Here is a 24,530-nt window from a genome sequence, read left to right as displayed (position 1 = left end):
ACAGAGCCTCAGGTGACATGACGTATGTCTTTTACAGAAGCCACCTGGACCAAAGCTGTGTCCAGGGCGGTCAGCTGGCTGGGGAAGTACCATTTCCAGAATCCAGTCATCTTCCACCCACTCAGCATCTGCTCCCCACAGTTTCCCATGGTGTGTGTACTGCAGCTTGGTCACAGTGATCTAGGCAGCCTTCTCAGTTCTCTGTGGTTTTGTAGTTAGTGCCAGATGGCCTTTGGCCACCAAAATCTGTGCTTGACAGCATCAGCTGGGAGATGACAACAAGGCTGGTCTCCCAGGGAACATGATGATTGCTGGGATGACAGAAGTGGTGGTGAAATCGGCAAGTGTCATCATCACTACACCCTAGGTGTCACTATAGGTACATGTGTCGGAGAAAGAATGGGGTTCCAGAGTATGCCAGCACTGTATCTGTGAAAGGTTTTGTGAGTGAATTTGGCAGCGACTGCTGAGGCCTCAGTCTAAGAAGAAATTGTGGCTGTGATAACCACTGCTTCACTTGGAGGGATGACCAGTCCCAACAGCTCCAAACCAGTCAGACATACTGCTTACGTGGGACGGGGAGGTGAGGTCTAGGCTGGGACAGGGGGAGCAAGCTGCTGAGGCAGCAGATGACAGCATGACTTGTGGGCTTCTGTGGTAAGGATGGTTAGCACCTACATGGGGCAGTGGGGATGGGTTACTGATGTGAGCTTTCAGAAGAAAGCAGTTACTTCTATCTGTATGGGGATTGAGGCTGGCCATTGGTGAACTGACACTACGAAGCTGCTGGCTGCTCTGCTCTGAGCCCAGGACCATGAAGATCCACATCCTCAGGTGAGCAGCCTGGCACTCTTCTGAATCAGGAGTACAGGGTGTTCCCAACAGGATGCTTGTGCTGTCCGTAGTGGTGAAGGCATAGTAGAATTACAATTGATGGCAATAGCTCTACCAATGGGCCATACTTCTGGTGTGTGAAAGACTGGCTGTTGCTGGGGTTCCAGCTCCTAGAATAGCCCAGGAATATCTGCAGTGCAGATGACAGAGAATTTTGGCATGCCCCCTGTGCCTGGGGTATGCAAGGAGCACCTGCTGCTTTTCTCTCCCTTTTTGAGCAGGTGGGGAGGCCAACACAGTAAGATCAGGAGTCTGTGGGTAGGCACAAGCCTCTGAATGGAGATGAGACAAAGATGGGAACTAACTGGAATGTCAAAAACATCTGTGGGGATGTTCCTCTGACTGATATTACCCTGTCTGTGGTAGTGCATGATCACAGCATGCATTCATGACCACATCAGTGTTGATGCAGTCCTGAAGACCTGACAGAGCCAGGTGAAGCCTGGAGACAAATCCCCAAACCATGCTGCTCCCCAAAGCACTGGTGCTTCTCTCTTGTGCTGCTGAGGAAACTGGGCTGCCCTGGAGGGCAGCAGGCTGGAGCTCACACATGGATTCATGGCTATGGTCAAGACAAGGAGCTTCTACCATGTTTGCATTTCCTGCCTCTGCTTATAGACCAAAAGATCATTAACAAATATTTCAACAACACTGATACACTATCAGATAAAAAAAATACCCTTAATAAAATATCATATGAGCTTGTGAGCAGAGAAGCTGTACTGTCTTCCCTTTCAGCAGTTATTTTTAAGCCTCTCTTTTTGTGTGAGTGCAGAAACTTATTCTTATGCCCAGGTTTTGGAATTAGGTGACCTGAAAGACTGGCCTTGTTTGCATCCCTTTTCTCCAGCATGTTCATGTATTCATTACAAAAAGGTGGCTACTTCCTTCAACTGAACATATTTTTTCACCTTTATTTACTTGGATAGTCTTGCTGTTCCCAGCACCCTGTTGATCTACGCATGACAAGCTTGAAAATGTGCATTAGAAAATTCATTTATGTGATTCAAAGATAGACCAAAGCAAGTGCTTAGTTGGAAAGAGAACTATCTTTCCCTAAGAAATGGGCTTTTCACAGAGAGTGTGGGGTATTTTTAAAAGACTTTGTTTTTAAAAAGTCAAAGGAGAAAACTTATTCTTGCATGACTGTGTCTCAGTGTTCAAGTGTAGTTGATGTGCAGTTGCCTGCAGGAGTCCAAGCTCCCTTTGGAGACATTGAAAATCTAGGGCTTAACTCCACTGCCCCAGGTAGGCGTCTACTGAAGTGCCCTAAAGTATCCTGCTACTGCTTTGCAGGTCTGTGAGGCCTGTGTCATGCCTGGATGCAGGTGTATCTTCTAGGATGAAGTGAATCACAGTCCTTGATTCCAAAGGCTGTGTTGGAGAAATCCCTCTTGGATGTAAAGGGAGCAGACAAACCCGGAACACATATAGGTGTTTCTGTGCATCTAAATTTTGTGTTTTCATAAGCAGCCATATCCTGTCCCATCTGCCTCCATTCCAGACAGTCTCTGATATCCCTCTTGTGCTCCCAATATCAGCCTCATTAAGCTGGGGGTATGATGCAGCCTTGACAAATTGGTATTTCAATACATTTTGTATCACTGGCAAAGAGCAACTGAGCTTTCTTCTTTTTAGGCAGAAGGGTAAATGAAATTATCATAACTTTCCTTTTTTTGCCTTTAGGAAACAAAGCATTCATAAATTGGACACCAAAAAGCTTTGAATCCCAAGAAAGCCAAGTACTACATTTCCTGTGCTACCAAGAAAATAAGCTTCTTGTAAGGCAAAATGTAGCAATTACGTTGGCAGGAATTTGAAAGATAAGTGGCAAAGCTACTTTAGAGCCAAAGAGAGGTCTTACATCTATGGAAGGATTTGATTTTTGCTTTTAATTTATGTAGCTTCTGAAGATGCTTACTTGTCAATCACCTTGGATATAATGGTAGATAGGTTAAAAGGATCATGAAATGGTGGGTTTCCAGGGAAAACGGAAAGACTTATGTGAAGAGTTGTGTGACTAGCAGACCTGATGAGCTGTGGAAACGGCTTGTGTTTTAAGTTGGTTAAAAGCCAGAAAACTACCATTGGAAAGTACTCAGTGTAAAGTAACAGGGAACAATAGAGCATGGAGGCAGTTCATCAGCCTAAGTGAAAGCCTGTAGGAAAGATTCATCTCCGGAGCACCCTTGGCTGTTTCCTTCTACTTAGCTCAAAATTCCCTTTAATAATAATGATTTTCAGGATCTGTTTGATTATTAGGCTTGTGCATGTTCATTTTTGATAACATTTTAGCAAGTTACATATCTAACAAATGATGTTTGAAGTCTGTTTGTGAAATACACCCTCCTAATAAACAGAACTTACTAGTTAACTTAATAAACTGTAGCTTTCCTTTTTCAGACACAGCTCCCCTCAGGGTACTGGAGCTCTGACACAGACACTTGTCCATACTACAAAGCAGACTGGGTGTTTAGGAGTGTTTCTGGAGATGGCTTATGGCCATCCTGAGAAATAGAACTTCAGGTGCAAGTGCTGGCCATGAAGCTGCTGCCTTCCCACAGCTTGCCCCAGCTCAGAGAGGTGACATCCATGACACCAATGTGCACTGGGGGCTGGCAGCTGTGCTTTTTATACCCAGGGATTGTGCCTGGTGGGGTTGGTTGCTGGCTGCCTCTTCAAATCAAACTCTTCAAGTGATGCTGTTAAAAATAGGTGATGTCAGTTGAAATGGGGAAAACAAAGTCAAACTCCATATAGGTAAAAGTGCTTTTTCTCTAGCTTATAGCCCATGAGACACCTGGATGCATTGACTCTATCCAACTTCATTGGAATCCACAGCCCCATGGCAAAGTCTATCACAGCTGGATGAATGTGGAACAGTCTTTGGCAGGAGGTTCACTTCCATACCTTTGTTTTCCCTGCCACGTGTTATCTCCACCCTGCAATCACGCTCCTGTGCAGAGGAAGACAATACTCAGCAACTGTGAATTAAATCCAGACTTGAGCTGTGTCACTGTTCAATCAGAGCATCCCTGGTGAGAGCCGTGGGGGTGGCAGTGCAGTGCAAGTCTGTTCCCTGACAGCTGAACACCAGGGCTGGGGCCAGGGCTGGGCACTGCCTCCTGAACTGAGGGTCTGTGTGGGGGCGTGACATTCCCTCTGCCTCCAGCTGCTGGCCTGCCAAGGAGGCAAGGCTTCTTTTTGGGAAAGCACTCCTTTCCGCTCGGGTGACAGCAGCCTGTGGCTTTCATGCTGGTGATGGCAGTTCTGTCCCTCATGGTGCACATACATATGTGAAAGAATAATACATTTCACTTGTCACTTCAGTTTGCTTGGCGTTTTCCCCTGAAATTATGATGACAGAAGGGTTGATCTCAGAGTGCCACCAAGTGCAGAATGCCTTGCAGAGATACAAAATTGTTGAGAAATTCAGTGTGGACATGTAAGGAGTATGTTAGAAGGCACATCAGCCCTCATCCAAGGTATGCCCTACCTCTGCTGCTGTTTAATATCCTGCTTCTCATGTTTGTTGTGGCTTTTGGTGAAAATTTGAGGAATGCGCATTCCAATCTCTGTGCTGCTGCCAAAGTCAAACTGACTGGAATGAAGATAATGATTCACAGTAAAATATTAATCCAACAGTATAATGGGGGAATGTGTGGAAGAGGGAGAAAATAGAGAGGATAAAGAAAAAGCCACTCATCTAAGGTAATCAGCATCCAGACATTACTGGTTATTGTAACTCCAAAATGCAGATTATAAGGCAAGTTTTCAAACAGCCTTCAAAAACAGCTCCCAGTTTTGCATACCAAGAGACTCATTCAAAGGTAGTTGAGGACAGTACTAGGTCTAACACTGACTTTTTTGACTTTGGATCCAGTTTCCAATATTTTATGGGTGCACAATATATGAAACATAAACATGATTAACAGATCACCACACTCCAGAACTTCTTAGTACTTTGTCCTCTCAAAAGCATTCTCCTTTAGGAGACACTTTACAAGCTGTTTCTTTAGTATGGAAATAACTAATCTCCAAAGAGAGTGCAGCTGGCCCAGAGGACCTCCACACTTTGTGTGCTGTTAGTCATTGCCATTGACTTGGGGTGTCAGTGTCAGACTGTTGTCCCAAATGTAGGCTTCTTACCTGATGCATGGCACCAATTCATACACCAAGGTGAGGTATTTCCATTTTTCATTCTAATTTGTGCAAAGTAGGGAGCTAGGTGAGCAAAAGGCTGGCTTACTGGGCATCAAAACTTTACACTATTATGTTTTCATAGCATAGGCATCAGCATTCATTGGTTAGAGATTACATAATTTTTTTAAAAAAATTAGTTTTCAAAACCCTATTTGCTAGTTAAATATCTTGTTTCTCATGCTAATTAGCCTGCCTGTGCAGTTTTCCCCTCCATTTGAGTCTGGGGTCTGTTTTGAGTAGATGGTCAATGAGTCAGTGATTGCAATCTCCCACTGCCAGAATTACCTTTCCCTGAGTTAATGCTTCGTTCTGCTGACTTCACTCCTGGTGGCTCCCAGACAGACAGTCCATTCATCTTGGAATAGTCTTCCCTCTTCCTTAAAACAAAAGATTAGCCGAGCATACAATGTTCACAATGCAGTTGCTTAATCATAACTGTCCTGCTATAGCTACTTTAAAAATATTGCAAAGTTTGATTCAAACCTTGAGGGGTTTTATATTAAGACTTATGTGTCTATGTCAGACTGTGCTGACTCTAGCAGGATCCATCAATAATGACGGCTTTTCAAAAGAGGGAGAGGAAAAGGAACAAACTTAGAGGTAGAAGGAGGTAGGAGGATGTCAATTAGAGAGTCAGTGGGAGCTGCTCAGTCAGTGCTCTTTGTGCCCCATGAGCTTTTACATGCCTGACTGTTGCTGAGTGCCAAGGCTGCCCTTGGTGATTGCCACATGGCACATTTAAGGGCAAACTAAGTATGAGTTTTGGGGACCAAAACTGCCTTATTTCATACTTGTGCCCATCCTGAGGGTAGAGAGCAGCAAAGCAAGTTTGTGGTTGCTCTGGGGCTGCAGTGGCAGCAGCTTGTTTCTCCTCAGCGTGGGGCAAAAAAAAAAAAAAAAAAGGCATTTGGTGTCTTCTGTTGCATTTCCTCAGCTGTTCAAGCTTGGCAGTGAACGGAGAGGTTGCTGTCACCTCAACAGGCTCTTAAACACCAGTAAGGCCTTGGCAGTGGTTGGTTTTGGGAACATTGGTGGCTGCTGTGCAAGGTGTCAGGAATCCCAGCCGTGGAGCTTGTGGGTTAATGCTGTCACTGGATGGTGGGTTTTATCAGCCCTTCCCTTGGTTTTTCCCACACAACCTTTCAGTTGTCTCGGTGTCTTTGTGTGCCTTGGCTGTCTTTGTGTGGGAGCTAGGTTTGGTTCCAGTAACACTGTCAGCACTGTCAGCCAGAGCAGTCACTGTAGTGTCTGTAGGAGAGACATGACTCATTTCCAGCTGGGACCTCTGGATGTGGAGGACAGCAATGCTTTCTTTTATAGGAGGGTTGAATCTCCTGCTTGGGACTGTTTTGATCTGTAGACTGTCAGAACTTGTAAGTCTGCTTTAGGGAATGGAGAAGTTTAGAAACTGTGCCTTGTGTGGTTGTTTTACTGTGCGAGTTGTTCTGCTGTTGCCCTAGGGGTGTGTGCCTGCCTGCCATACAAAGAAGGGTTTGGCAGTGGAAAGCAGCCCAGCTGAGCAAGGTGAAGGCATCCCCGTAACGTGTGAGGTGTCCTTTCTGCATTAACCAGGGTACTGCTGGTCAGGATGCTGCAGCCCAAGCTTTTGCAAGGCTGACACACAAGCACAACCCCACTGAGGGACGATGCTGAGCCCTGGCTGCTCAGTGCCTTGCTGTAATGTGCTAGAAGGGCTTGAGGAACGTGGCAGCATGTGCTTGCTCCAGGCAGGTCTGCTCTTCTGGGAGTCCCTGCTGCAGGTCTGAACGGAGCTGCTGGTGTTGAGCACATTTGGTGTGCTGGACTATGTTGCAGGGAGAGGGACAGTGACTGCTTTGGGGCAGTGCCTTGCTGAGAGGTGCCCAGGGTGTGGTGATTGTGCAGGTGGCTTATTTGCAGTCTGTCACTGTGCAGATGCCTGTCCTGCTCTGTCACACGCCTGCTGGTTTGATGGTATTGGGGAATCCAATTCCAGCCAAATGTTTAGTGCACAGCCCAGGAGGAAGTGTGGGTCAGTCCTTACACTTCTCACTTTTATTTGGTCAGAGGTGCCCTGAGTCCTCTGGGTGAAGGTGGAAGCCATGGTTTGTGTGGGGGAGGACTGGACTCTGAGGACAGCAGGGAGCAGTGCTGATACCAGTGCACAGTCTAGGCCAGCCATAAAACCCCAGGTCTCAGTCCCATTCCTGCCTGTGGGATCTGCATGCATGGTAGGAAAGGGTACAGCCTCCTACTGATCCTAATTAAAACCACAGATAACCTGCTCTTCAGCAAGTAGAGAAACTGCTGTACTGAAAAATTAAAAGATTTTGATCTGTGACTTGCGTGTATATGCAAGCAGCAGACCAAGACAACCACACTTAATTTTGCAATCCTAGATTAACTTCTATGACTCTAATTGGATTAATTTTTTCTTTCTGCCAGCTTCAACATGACTGTCCAGTCATAATACAGAAATGTTTTGAAAATCAGAAAAATATGAGAGTATGTTCTTGTTACTCTGAATTTAAAAAGTTATTATTTTAATTTCTCATATGCAGGCTTACCAATAAACAAATGAGGAATTGCACTGAAATATGTATGAACAAAAGGAAAACTCTAGCTGATAGACTTTATTTTAGTGGCCAATTCAATTTAAAACTCTCAAGCTGGAGGTGTTAGCCTCATTTTCTATTTATTGAAGAAATAAGCTTGTTGAGGCTTAACCCAGCAGTCTAGCAGCTTGGAGGGCTGCTCCTCCTATAAAGGACTGAGGTAATATTTCTTGTGGCATTACAAAGGTCAAAGTCATTTGTGTGGAACTTTCTATTCCCTTGGAAAGGCTGTTGTAGAAAGCTTTGGAGAGAAACATTTTTTTATTGTAAAATCCACTGGAGGGTCACTCTGCATATTGCAAGTTGTTCAGGCATGCACGTGTGATTTTATGTTTTGTTTCTTGGTGCTCTTTTTTAAAACTAATATCCAGAAGTTATTTCAAATTGTACGCAAAACAATTTACAAATGAACAGAGCTCTGTCCCCCCTTTTCCCACAAGTTATGTTTTATTTCTTAATTGACAAAACATGCATCTTTTATAGAGCGTAGTTGCAAGGAGACAGTGCTTTATGCCTCACCTCACAGAAGTGTGTGCCATTTGCAGTCATGCGATGTACAAAATGAATATGGGAGATGCAGTACATTAGAAGATTTGAGTACCCCAGTGACAAAGGATCTTGCACCAGATAGAAACGAGGCTCAGAACTTGTCATGCAGGAAATTAACTCACAAAAACTTCAGAAAGCTGCTCTATATGCTAATGTGTTTTTTAAGTATGCAGTGGAAGCAACTGGAAGACTGTGAAATATGAGGGGCAGTAGGAAGAGTGGAGTGGGCATTTCCAGGACCGCTTATTGCATCTGGAAACCATGCTAGCTGTGGCTTTAGTTTTTATTGATAGAAGCCCCATGGGTGAGGAGAAGAGAGGGGGAATTATTAAAAAGATGTCTTCAAAAACTGTGACACATGGGAAGAAACCATGGTTTGATACAAGCATCTTTCACTTGGAAGAATCTCGATGCACATTAGAAATATAATGTAGTAAAACTGCAGTAAAGCTGAAGTAGAGGCTGTGCAGAACAATGCCATAGAACAGAGCCTGCGACCTGATTTCCTAAAACCAGGAGCAGATGCTTAAGTGATGTGTATCAACATAGCACAATGTGGCCTTGCTTCTTGCTACAGGTTACTAGATGCCTCTGTGGTGCTGAGGAATGCTGCCAAGGAAAAGAAGGAGAGAAAGATAAACATGGGGAAAAATTATTGAACAGGATTCACAGACCAGGAAATAGTGAAATGAGGAGGAAAGAAAAGTGATTAAGAAGGTAAAAAGTTGAAATGAGTCTCTCTCCCTTAGGTCTTTGAGAAGATGTTCATATAATTTTCTAATTGTGATTTTTTTCCCACAGCTCATTCATAGTTACATCTTCTACTCACAGCAGAAACATCAAAAATTTATATTTAAGCACTGATTCATAGAAGCATAGAAATTAGCCGAGTAGGAAGGAGTAATTTAATCATATATCATCATCTATAGGTGATCACCTGCATGGGAGTAATGAAGAAGTACAGATCCCCTGGCAGTGTAAGAGAGGAAGGGAGCAATGTTTGCAAATGTACATAGAGCAAAATAGAGAATGCTGAAGAATAATTTTACAACTGATGAACCTGGAATTTATCCAAAGTCAGATAATTAAAAACAAAAAAAAAAATTTGGCCCCCAGTGAAAAACAGATAGTAATTAAAAAGGGTGACTGTATATTGCATAGTACTCTTATGAAATCCTATTTGAACAATAAAAGATATCACAAGATTGACTGTGTCTACTTAAACAATAAAACAATTTGAGATAATTCTTCATAGAAATCATTTGGGTGTGTAAAGGATGAACATAAACCAGCTTGTCTCTTATTGATATTTGCAATGGTTAAGCAATACCCAGGCACAAGGACTATCTCTGCACTTAAGCTGGAAGTTTATATTTCCCCTCAACACTCTAATGCTCTTTACTTTTTGATAATTGGAATTCAAAACAGAGGAGTAGAAATAGAGTCCTTAGAAAAGATTCCTTTATTCTTTTAATATCTTGTCTTGCATAAACCCATTTTTTAAGTCGGTTTTTTGTTTGTTTGGGGATTTTTTGGTTTTGTTTTTGTGTGGGTTTTTTTTTTCTTTTTTTTTTTTTTTTTGTTCCTTCCTCGCACATGCAAAGGACAAAGAAATAAGAAGTAATAACTATGGAAAACTGGACAGCTCAGGTGGAATGAAGTCTGAATAGTGACAGCCTTTTACATAAAGTTGGTGAGGTGGGGGCTTTGTTTTAAACCTATTGGGAAGTTCAATCCCATCATCTTTCTCCATACAGAAAGATCAACAAAATTAATCCAGTGTTGTGAACAACTTGGTACATCATTGTGGTGAGGAGCCCACAACTTTAAAGTACTGTGCATGAGCCAAATCCAAGTGGCCTAGGGCATATGCAGCTCTTAATGTGTTTTTGCTGTGTCTGTGTATGCTGTGCACTAGAGAGAGACAGCTCTCCTCAGAGGAGGATGTGATCTCTATGGGAAAGGTGGAGAAAAAAGACAGGCAATACACACACACACACCCACATACACTCACAAATTCCTCCACGGTGACTGCTTTTCTTTCTGGAGTTTTACCATATCAGAAGTGGTTTTGAGAAGGAAAAAAACCCATCAGCTGCAAGGAACAGGAGAGATGTGGAAACATCATGGAGGTGGTGAGGACAAAGCTTGCAGAGAAGAGAGTTGTGGTTGGCACAGGCAGAAGAGCAGGAGCTGAGTGAAACCTGAATAACTTGTGCAGGGACAGGTCCCTAAAAGCAAAGATACAGGTCCATAAAAGACTAATACGAGGGTCAATTTTATTGTGAAATAAAGGGAACAAAAGGATAGGGTACAGAAGAAAGGCAACAAGATTAAAAAAATAGGTAAAATAACATTTGAAGAGTCTGTCTTTTGCAGGGGACAACTTGTTGATTGGTGCAATCTTCAGGGTTGTATGAACTCACTCCAAAGCACTGACTGTTTACAGAGAGTAAAAACCTTCTGGATACGGCCTGGATACATGTAAGACAGTAAAATCTTGCAGACTTGAGCAGCCACAATCATGGGAATTCTGATAACTGCAGAGAGAGGGGGAGAGAACAGGGGCTTGCTCCAGTAGGACAATAAATTTAGGGATTAGAGAGAGTCAGAAACCCAAAGGCAGGACAGGCAGGAAGTGAGGGTTGTAAAGCAAGACACCTTTGCAAGGGCACCATTAGAAAAAATAAGGCTTTGAGGTTGCAGGATGGTTTAGAGAGGTTGAGGAAGATGGAGGTAGTCTGTAGGTCTTGAATACATCACTAAGAGTTGGACCCGTTGTAAAAGCAGCAAAAACTCATCAGGAAAAAAAAATGTTGTCAATCAGTGGTGTCAGACTAGCAATAGTTTTCATGAGAAGACTGGTAATTTCTGATCAAGTTGAGTTGTTTTAAGTAGCCAATCCTTTATATTGTTCCTGACTTTGATTCTGATCATGGGGAAAACATGCATCTTCGTCAATCTAGTGGCATTTGTTGGAAAACATTCTCTGTGTTTAGCTAATGACTTAATTAGAAAATCAGTAGTCAGCTGGCAGTGAATGGTGAGTCTTTATTTAACAGGAAAGCACGGAAATTAGCCATCCATCTGTTTTTTCCTGTTAATTACCTCTAAATATTAAAATTGAATACAGCCTTCAACCTGATTGGTAGTTTGAGTGGTAATAGCTGTGTTCACATACTAAAAGGAAGCCTTTAGTAGAAATAAAGATGATGCAGCTCCTGTATTTTACAGCTTTCATCCATGTTTCTGAAGCGCTGCTACCTGCGACAGCTGCTGTGGAGGTCACACTCAGCATTTCCAGCCCTTCAGCCACGCTTATGGCTTTAAAGGAGCATCAGTCTTAGCAACAGAGTTGACTGAGGTGTTGTTTTCCATAAGAAACATGACTGCACACAGCATGTCAGAGCCATGTTGAGCTGTGAGGCTGGTCCCACTTTGAGGTTTGTTGCTTGTAGGGAGCTTGGACTAGCTGGCCTCCAGAGAACCTGTCCGACCTAAATCACTCTGTGTGCCGTGTGCCCTTAGGAGCAGCAGTCAGAGCTGGAAGCATCTCTCATTTTGTTGGTTTTCCCCTCTGAAACACCTTCCCTACTCCTAGCAAAGACCCCTGTGCAGCCCACCCCACAGCTGAGCCAGAGCCCCAGAGACAGCCCCAAAGAACCTGGCTGGGCTGCAGCTTCTGCCTCAGCTGAGTTCCTTGGGGTGGCTCAGACAGTCTGCTGGAGCAGTCTTGCACTTTTACCCTTCCCTTTCTGGTCATCACAACAGCTGGCCACCCTTGTACACCCAAGGGACACCAAAATCTACTCTCTTCTAGCCATAACTGCTTGTGTGTTCTGTTTTCTCTGCCATAGTCAACTTGTTTCACAAATTGTGCTGAGTCCTTGTTCTTTAATAATAAATTCTGTTGCACTTTCTGAAAGAAAAAAAATATTCTGTAGCACTTCTTACAAATACCACATTTTTATTTTAATTTCCAGTTCATTTTTGTGTGGGTTTTTTTTTTTTTTTCCCTCTTAATAGCATATCAACTCTGGGGAGCTGCTTTGGAAGCTTTGTTGATAGGCAGAGTCAGGACACACTTCCCTGCTTTCAATCAACAATTTCCATCTCCAACAAGCTGCAAAAAGGAAAAACCATAATGGATGTCTGTGCTTCCTCACTAAAAGAAATTTTCAGTGGCTGAGATAATTTTCCACTCTTTTTAGATATTAATGTTTGTTAGTAGGGAATCCAAAGGTATCTGGTGGAGGCAACTGCAACAGTAGATTCAGAAGGACAGCTGGAGATGAACCTCCCAGACTCAGGCAGGGAGTCCTGAAAGAAGAATCCCACTGCATGCGGGTAAGCAGCAGGTCATGCTTTTGTCCCCTTCAGACTTGGTTTACGCTCAGCTTGTGGCACTGCATCTTTCCAGCCAAATGCTTTCTCTCACCAATAAGCATGTCATTTCTCAGTTCCATTTGCAGTTTATTACTCACATATTACTTACACTTCCTTGACTCTTGATAAGAAAAATGATTGTCATCTTGTAAATTTTCAAAACATTTTTAAGAGATGGCTTCCAGTGCTATTACAACACTTTTGCTACCTTTAGTATTTGCTTTGATGGATTTGGAGCCACCATACTATAGTTCTCACAGTTATTGGATGTCAGGTTGACATATGTGGTGTTACCTTTGTTGTGTATTGTTGTAATTCAAAAAGAATTTGTTCAGAAAAATGGACAGGGAAGAAAATTATTGTGCAAGGCAGTAATAAATATTTAAATGGTGCTTAGGAGTTTCTAATGGACAATACCAAATTCTCAGCTTTGATTTTGCCCCTTCCCAGACAGATTTCCACAATATTTGAATTAGAAAATTTTAACTTCTCCATAAGCACAAAAGGTAGGATACAAAGGACTTTTTGTCACTCAGGGCAGGGGAAGTAGGTCTGTGAAGGACTCCCAGAGCAAGAAATCCTACCAGAGCACCTGACCGTATGTTAAGTGAACAAGATTGCCATTGCAAATTGTGAGATGACAACAAGGCATATGAGCAGACTACTATTTGAAATAAATTATTTTACTGAAATTTTTTCCTGATATTCAGAAATAATTAGGTTTAACTGATGTTTTTGAATTTCTATATATAGCTGGCCTGCTGAGAAGATATCCAGTTGTCTGAGTTGGTGGGGGTAAGATCCATATATCCTTGGGGTTGTGCACCACAACATTCAGGTGAAGTGTGGCATAAGTGAAAAATACCACCCCAGAACTGACTAAGGCACAAGGCCTGAAGAAACAGGGTTAGTGGTATCGAAAGTGTAACCACTCAGATGTGCAGTTAGTTTTACAAGTGTGATACCTGCCAGCTGCATCCTCTCAATTGCCAAACGATCTGCACAGGTGTTTGCCCAACACCTTGAATGTAAATCTGGAATATCACACAAAGAGAGCCACTTAAGTCCTTTGGGTTATGACATGGGATCATTTCTAGATGCAATGAACTGAACTTTGCTTTCTGTTTTGGGAGTGTATTCCTGAAGAAAGGAATAGTTTATTCTGCCTCAACCCAAGGTGGAAGTGATGGTAATTTTCTTCCTAAATGGCTGTTACAGCTTTTTCACAATGCCATAGTAAAGAGGTGCTGTTTAGCTGTTATGACCATGAAGTGTTTATTAATTTTTGAATATGTATTTATGAGGTTTAGTTTATACAGTACATAATTTAGATGTTTGATTCTTAAATGGAAAAAGTATAAAAGTGAATATTGTTGCTTCTTGAATCATTGATTACACAAAATGTCTTAGACATGAGTACCTAATACTAGTTTTTTTTGTTTCATTTCTAAAAAATCTTTTCCTTTGTCAAATAAATTTATTTCAAACCCTTTACTATGAATAACACTAGAGATTAAAAAATGGCATAATGAATTACAGGCTGAAGAACAGTCAAGCAAATAGGCAAACACAAAAATCCCCTTTATCAAGGGAAACAATGGCAGAGTCAAAAAATTTTGCTCATTTTTAAGGCCAGGAGTCATGCCAGCATCATCTTCTCTCAGTACTTTTAAGTATGTTCTCGACACCTGATGAGCTTTCTAAAGGCCAGCTTGAAATCCTCGTTAAAGCTCGTGTACAGCAAAGGGTTGATGAGCGAGTTGACATACCCAAGCCAGGTCAAGAAGTCTGCTACTTCTGGAGAAACAGTGCAAATGTGGAGGCCCACAAGCAGTTCCTTGATGAAAAAGGGCAACCAGGACAAAATGAAAGCACCTAAAATCAGCCCCAAAATGCGAGCAGCCTTTCGTTCTCGTGTCGTGGAGATTTGCTGCCGGTCGCCAGCCGGGTCCAAGTCATTCTCGAAAGGAGGGATCCTCACGGATGCATTGATTTTATCAAACTCTGTGGTTGGGTCAGACGTGGAGAAGTCCGAGACGCAGAACGTCTGTGTGAGCTTGCAGCTGGCAAAAGAGTTCTGGCTGTCGGTGCTCCTGTTGCTGAGGTGGCGGCTTGAACCCCGCTTTTGGTAAAGGCTCTTTGCAGCGTGGTAAATTCTGTAGTACAGGATCAGGATCAAAGTCAAGGGGATGTAAAATGCCCCAAATGTGGAATAAATAGTGTAGATGACATGGTCATGCTGAATGCGACACTCACTGGGAATACTGATGCTGTGATGGTTTCTCCAAAACAAGGGGGGCATTGATATGAAAACAGAGATAGTCCACACGGTGACTATCATCAGCCCAGCCCTTTTTGCCGTTCTTTTCCTGGCGTATTCGATGGCGTCTGTGATGGCCCAGTACCTGTCCAGTGCAATGACGCACAGATGAAGGATTGAACATGTGCAACAGGTCATGTCGACGCTGAGCCAGATCTCACAGATGAAGTACCCCAAAGTCCACTTATCTATCATTATGTAAGTGATGCTCAAGGGCATGACGAGAACAGCAACGAGGAGATCTGTCACGGCCAGTGAACATATGAGATAATTTGCCGGCTGGTGGAGCTTCTTGGTTGTGGAGATTGCTGCAATTACAGCAGAATTCAACAGCATAGTCAAGGTTGTGATTGTGGCCAAGGTCAGGGTAACGAGCATCTTTTCAGTTACTGTCTTTGGCTTTGCAGCCTCACTGGCTTCAGTGGTGCAATTTGTGAAATTCATTTTCCCCTCCAGGATGCAAGAAGTTGGTAATGAAGAGTTCCAGGTTCAGAAGTTATCCATTTGAAAGAGATGCTCTATATGCAATTAAAAAAAAATTATAATCCCATATTCAACAGAGCAGCAAAAAAACTTCCAGGTTTCTTCCTGGAAAGAAGAAATTAATTGTTCATTGTTTTCCTAGAAGATAAAAACACATCTGTTAGTCAATCTAGGAAAATCCCACATTTTGGTAAAAAAGTTTTGCACTTCTAATATTATCATCTCAAATAAAATTTTGGTCAGTTTTCCCTTCTTTTCTCTTGCCTTTTCTCTCCCCTTTTCTCTGCATTCATCATTCATTTTTTTCTTTTCTAAAGGGCAATTTGGGCCAGATTTCCTGCTGATGTGAAATGGTTATTCCTTCTTAATTTTGGAGATTTTACTTAAAGTAGGAGGCTGGACTAAGGGACCTCCACAGGTCCCTATTCACAAATATGTCTATGATGTTTGTGATACTGATACCAGGAGCTAGCCCTTTTCCTGCTTGTTAAAATACTCTCCAGCCGATGAAGAGCTGAGGGAATTTGCCTCTTCATTTTAATGTCTATATGAGAGGCATCAATTACTTTTATATATCACCTTTGGAAAAAAAGCAGCAGAGCAGCCTACCTGAGCAAAGGCATGCCAGCATTTCATACCTTTCTATTCTACTTTTTCATATCCATGTCTGTATTAATATATTAGAAACGGTACTTAAAAATTACTCAGGTTACTTTTATCATGCAGATTTTAAACAATGTTTAAAGCTTTATGGCAAATGCTTGGTTTTACACAGCATATCAGTGTTGCTAGGAGCTCATATAGTTTTGTCTAATTATTCACGACATTTCACATATCCCACTGTGAGTGTCTTTAGAGGAGATAGACAAAAAGCTTCTGCCATTGCTTTGAGATTTTCATGTAATTATGCTCCCTGTCAGGGAGTCCAGTGTGATGCAAGGAACAATAATTTTAAAAAAGTTTAATTTTATTTCAGAAGTTCACATGTCTTTTCAATACATCCCAAATGCTAACAGAAGCCAGAGTTAACAGTCCATGAGAAGCAGCTTGGGATGACCTCTGGGACTTTGCTTACTCATTTGTAATTAATCTTGGCATAAAGGATGTGGAAAACTGAAACTCAGGATCCTTATCCACTGAAATAAACAAAGATTCTTTCCTCTGGCTTCATTTATCAGAGTAAGGAGGCTTCTAGGTTAGTTGTACAGGCTCCTTTTACAAGCAGGGGAAAAAGATAGCGGCTGCTGGAAATACACTTGTCCCCTCTCAAGACAAGCCCTTCAGGAAGATGCTATGAATCATATCCTGGAAAGGCTGATCTTTCTCTATTTTCACTACAAGTGGTTCTTCCACAGTTGCATTTAGAATACATATGCCTGATTTTTAGATGGCTAAATCTGAGAGGTGAAACCCATTCTCACTGACACCAGTGGGACTTGGATTAGGCTCTGGGTTTGCACATGCAAGCTAATGAGGAATTAAGAAATTGAATAAGGAATTATGCATTTAAAGCTAGTTGGCTGCTTAGCTCTGTGTACATATGCTCTTCTTCAGAAATTGGAGTGCCATTTCAGAATGAGCTGAATGAGGAAAAATTAAAAATAGAAACTTTAGATAAAAACTTCTATTTGTGGATAGGCTCTAGGAAAGCAGATCCGGACTGCTGTAGTCTCTGGGTTAGCAAAATGTGAGTTTTAATTCTGCTCAAGGAATAGCAGAACTGCCTTTCTCCCAAAGCATACTCTACTCTTAAGAAACTACTTTAAACAGCTTTAAACTACAAAGAGCCTTGGAGGAAATATTAGGCCTGCTTATTAAAAATTGACTAGAGAAGTCAGATGGAAATCCATCCATCAGTCTTCACGTGGTTACCACACATGGAAATGTCAATTTGATTGTTTAGGCCTAAAGCCAACATATCAGCTCAAACCTTCTTCATAAATTGTTCATGGGAGTTCTTTCTGTCAAGCCAGATTCTGATTTCCTTAGTTTGCACCCTTATTATGTCTGATGCTTTGATCAGAGGATAAAACAAAGAGGCTTCTCTCCCTCTCTGCACTCCTGGAGCACAGAACAAAACCAATTGTAATACATATCCTTTCTTCAGCACTATTATTTAGTGAGTGTATCCCAGTCCACAAGCATACTCAAGAAGAGTGGAAGACACCGTGGAATTCACATCTCCTCCACAACCACTTGTTGATCTGTTGCCCACAAAGGAAGTCTTGTGATGCCTCTTGGTGTAAGCAGCACTCCTTCTTGCTCGTCCTTCCCTCCTCTGGGGCCCTGAAGTTTCATTATCCCCACCCTGTGTGGTCCCCATCATTTTCTCTGCTCAGCACTGCCTATATACATGTTTAATGCAGTAAGACCTGAATTGCTGTGGTTCTCCCCGCAGATGGCCTACACTGATGTATCCCAAGGAAAATCCTTTCTGAGCTCTACCTGTACCCTGTACCTCAAGGATACTCTGAAAAATAAATTCTTGCTTTCCTTAATTAACTTGTATTTAAACAAACTTAATCAGATCTAAACATCAGGTTTCCTTTAGGACAAAGGGTACTACTTATAACACTGGGGAGTTTGGCTTTACGAGTCTGCTACTGCTCAGAAGGGCCAACATTTTTTTTTTTTTTTGCCTGGAAAGCAGTGCAATAATTGAAGACAGGAAAAAATACAAACAGAGCATCATCCCTGCCTGCAGGTACCTCAGACCCCGCAAGCCCATCGCAATCCAAACCCATCACTTGAGAATTAATTCAATTTTAATTCCCGTGTTCCTTATAGGAAGTGAGCCCTTAGCACTTCAGACAATATAAATACCACATAAGAGCACTAAACCAGTATTATTAAGGAAGTATATTTAAATGCTGAAAAGTAATTTCAGCTTTTGAGAGCTGAAGGTTTCTTCTACAGTTTAAGTTGTGCCTCTCGTCCTCCCTTACCCACATGTTGAGGATACTGGCATTAGAACTAGTTAGTTATAATTGGTTGACTGTAGCCCTGGCTGTTCACCTCTCAGCTCACCTCCTGTGCCAGAGCAGCCTGAGACTCTCCTGAGCTGCTGGTGCCATCTCAGCACTGCCTCCAGGGCTCATGTCCACTCTCCCACAGTGCCTCCTCCCCAGCCACTCTCCCATTGTCCCTGCTTGTCCAACTGTCTTCTCTCTACTTTTGAATTAGAAGACACAGACAGAGAGTACTTTGGCCCAGGAAAGAAATTATGTTTTAAACTGGGAAGTGATTTACAAAGAGATGCCAGTGATTGACCTAGCTTATTAATAGAGGGCAGAATTTAAATGCTACTTATCATCAATCTTTTAAAAATGCAGGTGTGTTTGTGGTCATAACATGAGTGTTAACAAGGAGAATTTTACTATATTGAAGAAATAATAGCTGGTTTCCAGTGTCTCCATCACTTGCATACAATTGCTATATATGCTATTGCTATCACTATAGTAATTGATTGTGGTTTTCTAAGTGACATCTTGGAAGGGACATTAATCCCTTATTTAAAGTGCTCTCACTAAAAGCACTACTGTGTTTATGTTTTGCAGCTATATCGCTTCAGGCTGTCAGTCATTTCCTACAGAGAGGATTTTACACACACTGACTAATTTCCCACATTAGGTGCAAGAAGCTCATCTGGCTTCCTCCAAATGGGAATCAATCATGCTTCATATTAGCTGATTATTGGTAATGGCTTTGAGTGCTGTTTAGGAGGAAGAAAGGGGAAAGAGTTTGATTAATTGTTCCTTAAAAGGAACTGGACAACTTGAGGCTATGAGATGGCAATGTCCATGTCTTCTCAGCAGAGGACCACATGTAGCAGAGTACTCTGAATTTCTGTTGGACAGATTGACTCCCACTCCTTGGCTATTGAACCATTTCATAACAAATGGAATAATATCACTTGGAGCAAAGAAGTGGAACTGGCATTGCAAATATGTATGTACAGGGCAGGTTAGTTCCTTTACATCCACGGTTTTACATTTCCTCTAAGCAATTATGGCACTGTATGACTGCTACATCTTTGTGCCCGTGATAGCAATAAATCAGTTTGATTCTGTTAAACTCTGAATTGGTCTGAGGACTTTTCAATTTCAATATTTCCATGACTGGAGCTCTGAAGGGCAAGAATCTGTACCATGATGTGTGAGACAGTTTATGGAAAATATGACTTAGCACATTTATGATAATGCTAATATTTCAAGCTATGAAAAAATGCTAAACTTTCAGTGCTCTTCCTCTTCCTTCAAAGAGGTTTTCTCTTCCAACTTTATGTACAAAGCTCTGAAATTCAGGCCTTTCACTTGTAACTTTCTAGTGTTGCTTTTGTAAAGTTAACAAATCTTGGACTTCATGGCTCCTTGGTAATCAAATGATACAGCTGAGTTTAACTGAAGACTATAGGTTTCCAAATACTAAGTCTTGTACTCTAGTATTGCTTTGGGTTTTTAAGGATGTCAGTCTGCAGAGGTCACATTATGGATTTATATAGGCATGGATGTTTGTAACATGCCATATTTGGAAAAGCAGCATGCAAAAGCTGAGAAAGTGGAGATGGTCAGAATCACACCAACCTGTGGCAAAATTGTCAGCAAAACAAAATCTTGTTGTCACCAGGCAGCTCATATTCACATCCACAGCATGAGATTTTGATGCCAGTTGTAGGCAAAATGAAAACAAACTATTAGACAGTGCATTGGGATTGCCTGACAGAAGTGTAAACTGGGGTAGCACAATAAAATAAATCACTATTTTTGTGTGAAACCCAAAATTTTACAAGAACATGTCTGAGGAATTCGTAGCTGCATTGTGGGACCATAGATTTAGGGATGCAACCTTTTCCTACACAGACTGAATGAGGTCAAGAATGAAATTACTTTGAAATTTGTACGAGTTGACCTGTAAAATGGACCTCCAAGTTAAGATTCACCCTGTGCACACCACTGAAACTAGCAGCATGATGGAAAGACAGGTTAGAACGACTCGGTAGTAAGCAAAATGTGTGGAGGCATAGCTGTGTGTTTGCACCTGTGGGCATCCTACTAAAGCTCATACATGTAGTGACCCTGTCATAAATAGCCAAAGCACACTATGTTGTAATCAAGGATATAGTGGCCGGCAGCATGTCTTTGTGTAATGTAGATTTCTAGGGATTCAGGGATATCTGTGCTTCAGCTCAGTCCTGGCCAGAGAGGATGGGCTGAGTGGACAGCACTGGGGACACTGCTGGGCACAACAGAGAACCTGCTGGATGTGACAGGTACCAGAACAGGCACCTGACACTAGTCACAGATGAAGCCCCGAGGGATGGCTGGGTTTTGCAGGTGGAGTTACATAAGAAGTCGTTGAAATTCACAGAAAAGTGGAGGGAAGCACTGGGGGCTTTTTGGGAGCAAAGGCTTGCAAACCCCACAGAACCCCAGTCGCTCCAACAGTAATCACATATGAAGCTGAGTGTGCCTATATCAAACCCATCAGAAACCAGATTTCAATGGCTGCTGCAAAACTGGGACTGATGGGGAGGAGGTGATTTGCCCAGAGTTGCTCTCTTGGGAGGAGGCTGAGATGGAGAAAGGGAGTGTCAAGTCTGGTGAAAAGGACAAGTGGAACAAGAGATAACAAAGGAAAAAGTGAGTATGCCTTGCTTATCCACAGCCAGAATCAGGGCAATAACCCAACTTGTTGCTCAGACCAGAGCACGTGAGTCAAACCTGACACCATCGTTGGGAAGCTGGGAGGTCTGGGTTATTCCCAGCCAGCATAGAACCCAGGGGACAGAGGGACACAGCACTCTGGTGCTGCTGTGTCAGTGCCTGCACCAGCCCTGATGGCTGTGGAAGCTACCCATCACCTCCTCAGGGCAAAGAGGTGAGTCTGTGTCCTCTTGTCCTCTTGCAAGAGCAAAGCCAAGTGTTCGTGCAGGCCAGCTGTGTGTGTGTGCAGGAACCCTCATGGCTCTGCTTATTTTCCATTGAAAACTAAATTATGTCTAGGAGGTTGCTAAAATGTCATGCTGCAAAGCAGTGCTTAGACACTGTTATTTGTGTCTTGTCTTGTATATTGTGATGTTGCTCTCTGACTCTTTTGCTGAAGAGCCCAGGATAAATGCCAGGCTGACCACGATGTTTCAACTCCCTCAGGATCAGAAAGGGGATCTCCGCTTGCATATCAGGAAGATTTTACCTTCCTTCCCAGTGAACCTTGCCAGCCTGGAGGATTTTCTTCCCAAGTTAGAAGCCTGGGGGAAAACTGATGGGAGAGGGAAGGTGCTGCCTTCAAAAACCGTTGGAGCAGTTTTGTAGGTTTTATAAAAAATAATTCCACCAGCATTACACTATAGAGGTAAACTTTTGTGGTGCAGATCTTGGCACATGCAAATGAGAAACAATAATTAGTGATGATCTTCAAACCATGCTCCCTCCCACAAGCAGTGGTATAAATATCATTCACAGATGATTACTCATTTTTATCTACTTTCAAGATGAAAGCTAGTAAATCTTAAGCTGTGAAAGCTCACAAGATGCTGTTGAACTGCAACCTGATACAAACTAGGACTCAATACAGATTGAATCCTGGTTTTCATCAGACAAAATAAAATTCTCTGAGGTAATGAAACACACAGATTGCTCATTTGAAAAAACTAGAGTAGCACCCTACTCGAGTTGCAATATTTTGTAATAAATAACACTCTAAATTTATAATAATTTGCTTTCAAGAGACGATCAAATGAAAAAATAACTTCAAAACTCATCATCACATCTCTTTAGACCTTTAGCACCATACTTGTAAAAAGTTTCTTTTGTTTTATGCTACACAAAACACCCACGTAAACTTCAGCTCATTCCTGGTAGTTCATTTCACTATACCCTTTTCATGCCCTACCTTATATCCTGAGATGTTTAACTTATGGACACCAGAGGCTCTAATTTCCCATGCCTTAGAGCCAAGAGACATGGGAAGCTGGATCTTGCAAAATCTTTTGGGGTAGAATTTATAGTAATCAGTTGTACAACCCTACACTGTCAAAACATGTAAGTGCTGCCTTTTCCACCACGTTGTGACAGAAGGAACTTCTCCCTGTACCTATTCTTCCTCCAGAGATTATTTATGGAGATAGAAACCTTCTTTCACTATAAATCTGTACCTGAAAGAACAGAAAATGAAAAGATGTTTCGATTTGCCTCCATTTGCTTTGCAGATGGCATTTGTAGAAGTGCTGAAATGAGCTAGCTTGTGTACAGAAACATCATGTTACATTAGCATGGCATACTGAATGGGTTAATTCACCCAGCCAAGAAACTGTAAATTCTCAGTCATGGAGTTCCTGATTCCCACAGCTAGACAGCCTTGTTGCCTGAGTTAACCTGATTAAAGTTAGCTGACATGCTCTCCCCTGGTTATGTGCATGACATCTATATTAACAGAGGCAGCAAGCTTGTTTGATAGCCCCAGAGCAGCATTTAACTATTCCAGAGCTGTGCTTCTCACTTGATCTTTTCTCAGTGCAAAGATGCTCTTGATCCCTGGTGATACCCTAGTTTAGTAAATAGCCAGGGCTGGAGGACACATAACCTACACACTTAACCTCTTATCTGGAAAGAAAAATACAATCTGTACCTGTTACTGACCTTTGCAACCTTCATGCTTAGCAGTCATTCTCACAGACACATCATTCTCTGATAAATTTTTTGTTTTAGAAAACTTGTGGTTAAGATTGTGTTTCTTCCTATTTTTAAATGTTTTTCACTTCTAAAGACTTTTCCTCTGTATTTTAGGTCCTACCTCACTTTGTACATGCATCATTACAACATGCTGTGTCACCAAAATTTCCTCTCCTCAGCAAATTTTTAAAGCATAAAATGTTTTTTTTAGCCTATGTTGATTTAAGAAGTTGACCATGTCACTGATCCCCTGCTATGGATGTTTTCATGTGTCAGGAAAACATGAAAACTTCAAAGAGCTGGTGACAGTCCCAAATCACTGGCTAAGGAACAGCTGGTTATGGCAAGGGAAGACATTTGTCTGGGGTTTTGCGCTGCTGCCAGTACCCACTGCTGCTTTTGGCCTGGCTGTTTTGCTCTGCTCTTCCCTTTTGTTCCACTGAATGGCTCAGCAAGGTGCACACAAGCACAAAAGAAAAGAGCTTCGACGCTGGGTATTGGCGGGTCCTGCGGCCCTTCAAAATCCTTCCTCCTACTGCTCAACCTTCCATTCAGACTATTTATTCATTGACTGTATGACTAAAACCTGCAATCAGATAAAATACAGGTGGGAGGACAGCTTAGATAATGAGATATGCTATCAGACATTGGCAGCTAAGCTGTGTGAGATCGCTCCCTGTAATTTGTAAGGGGAGAGGGCAGAGAAGTGTGCCATCACCAGCACTTACAGCCCTCCTTAGAAAAGCAGCACTTGGGATGGTGCTTCTCTGATGAGTGGCCCAGGGACAGATATTCATGAAGCTGGTTAGTATGGCTTAATGGTAAAGTGAAGGCACACAACATCTGAAAGGTCCTGAGCAGGCGAGTCCATCCCCCAAACCTGCAATTCTTCCTGCAGCCACGACTCAGTTTGCCAGACAGCAGCTAAGATGAAGATCCATCCATAACAGCTCCCAGAAACATTGTGCCAAAGCAAAATAAACGGCAGTCATGTTCACCTTAAAAAAACCCCAAACGACAGTAATTCCAACTGTAGAAACCATGCTGTCATGGCACTGCAAGACTGGTGCTGAAGTGATCCCCTGTTTCTTAGCTAGGAAGAAGAGAGACAGCATCTTGGTGTTTGAAGGAAATACAGAATCACAGAAAAGGTGCTGGAGGACTCAGAAAGAGAGGGATTCACTCTATTTCTTCTGAAAAAAGTCTTACTTTAAAAACTGGAACCAGGGACAAAATGTTTCAGTGTCCCCTTGGTCACTAACAGTGTAATCTCTCTAAGTAAAAAATCTTTGTTTCTCCTTTTGAATAGACTTATGAAAAGAAAGCCCACTATTGAAACTCATTTTGAATAATGTTTACTCTTAAAAAAATTTCTTGACTTCCTCTGGTTGCATTTATGTGGAGAATGGAAGAACTGTCCACAGACTTCCA

The 24,530-nt window shown here is 42.2% G+C and overlaps 1 protein-coding gene and 2 long non-coding RNA genes across 3 annotated transcripts in view; 2 read left to right on the top strand and 1 right to left on the bottom strand.

The window, feature by feature from the left end:
- The window catches only part of LOC137470529 (uncharacterized), a 250,412-nt gene that overhangs the window by 143,668 nt on the left and 82,214 nt on the right, over nucleotides 1-24,530 (top strand). The gene's annotated exons all lie outside the window — the stretch shown is intronic.
- HTR1E (5-hydroxytryptamine receptor 1E) lies at nucleotides 12,268-17,561 on the bottom strand. Its single transcript, XM_068183993.1, has one exon. It carries the CDS (start codon nucleotides 15,388-15,390, stop codon nucleotides 14,296-14,298), a length of 1,095 nt encoding a protein of 364 aa, XP_068040094.1. The 5' UTR covers nucleotides 15,391-17,561; the 3' UTR covers nucleotides 12,268-14,295.
- On the top strand, nucleotides 12,274-19,233 carry LOC137470523 (uncharacterized). Its single transcript, XR_010997108.1, has 2 exons — nucleotides 12,274-12,587; nucleotides 18,987-19,233. It is a non-coding gene; the product is annotated as an uncharacterized lncRNA (long non-coding RNA).

Source organism: Anomalospiza imberbis, chromosome 3 (assembly GCF_031753505.1).
Source record: "Anomalospiza imberbis isolate Cuckoo-Finch-1a 21T00152 chromosome 3, ASM3175350v1, whole genome shotgun sequence".
Lineage (NCBI taxonomy): Eukaryota > Metazoa > Chordata > Aves > Passeriformes > Viduidae > Anomalospiza > Anomalospiza imberbis.
This window is presented reverse-complemented; position numbering and strand designations above follow the sequence as displayed.

Excerpts from the sequence above, each read along its gene's own strand:
- HTR1E (XM_068183993.1), bottom strand. The coding sequence starts at position 15,390 with ATGAATTTCACAAATTGCACCACTGAAGCCAGTGAGGCTGCAAAGCCA.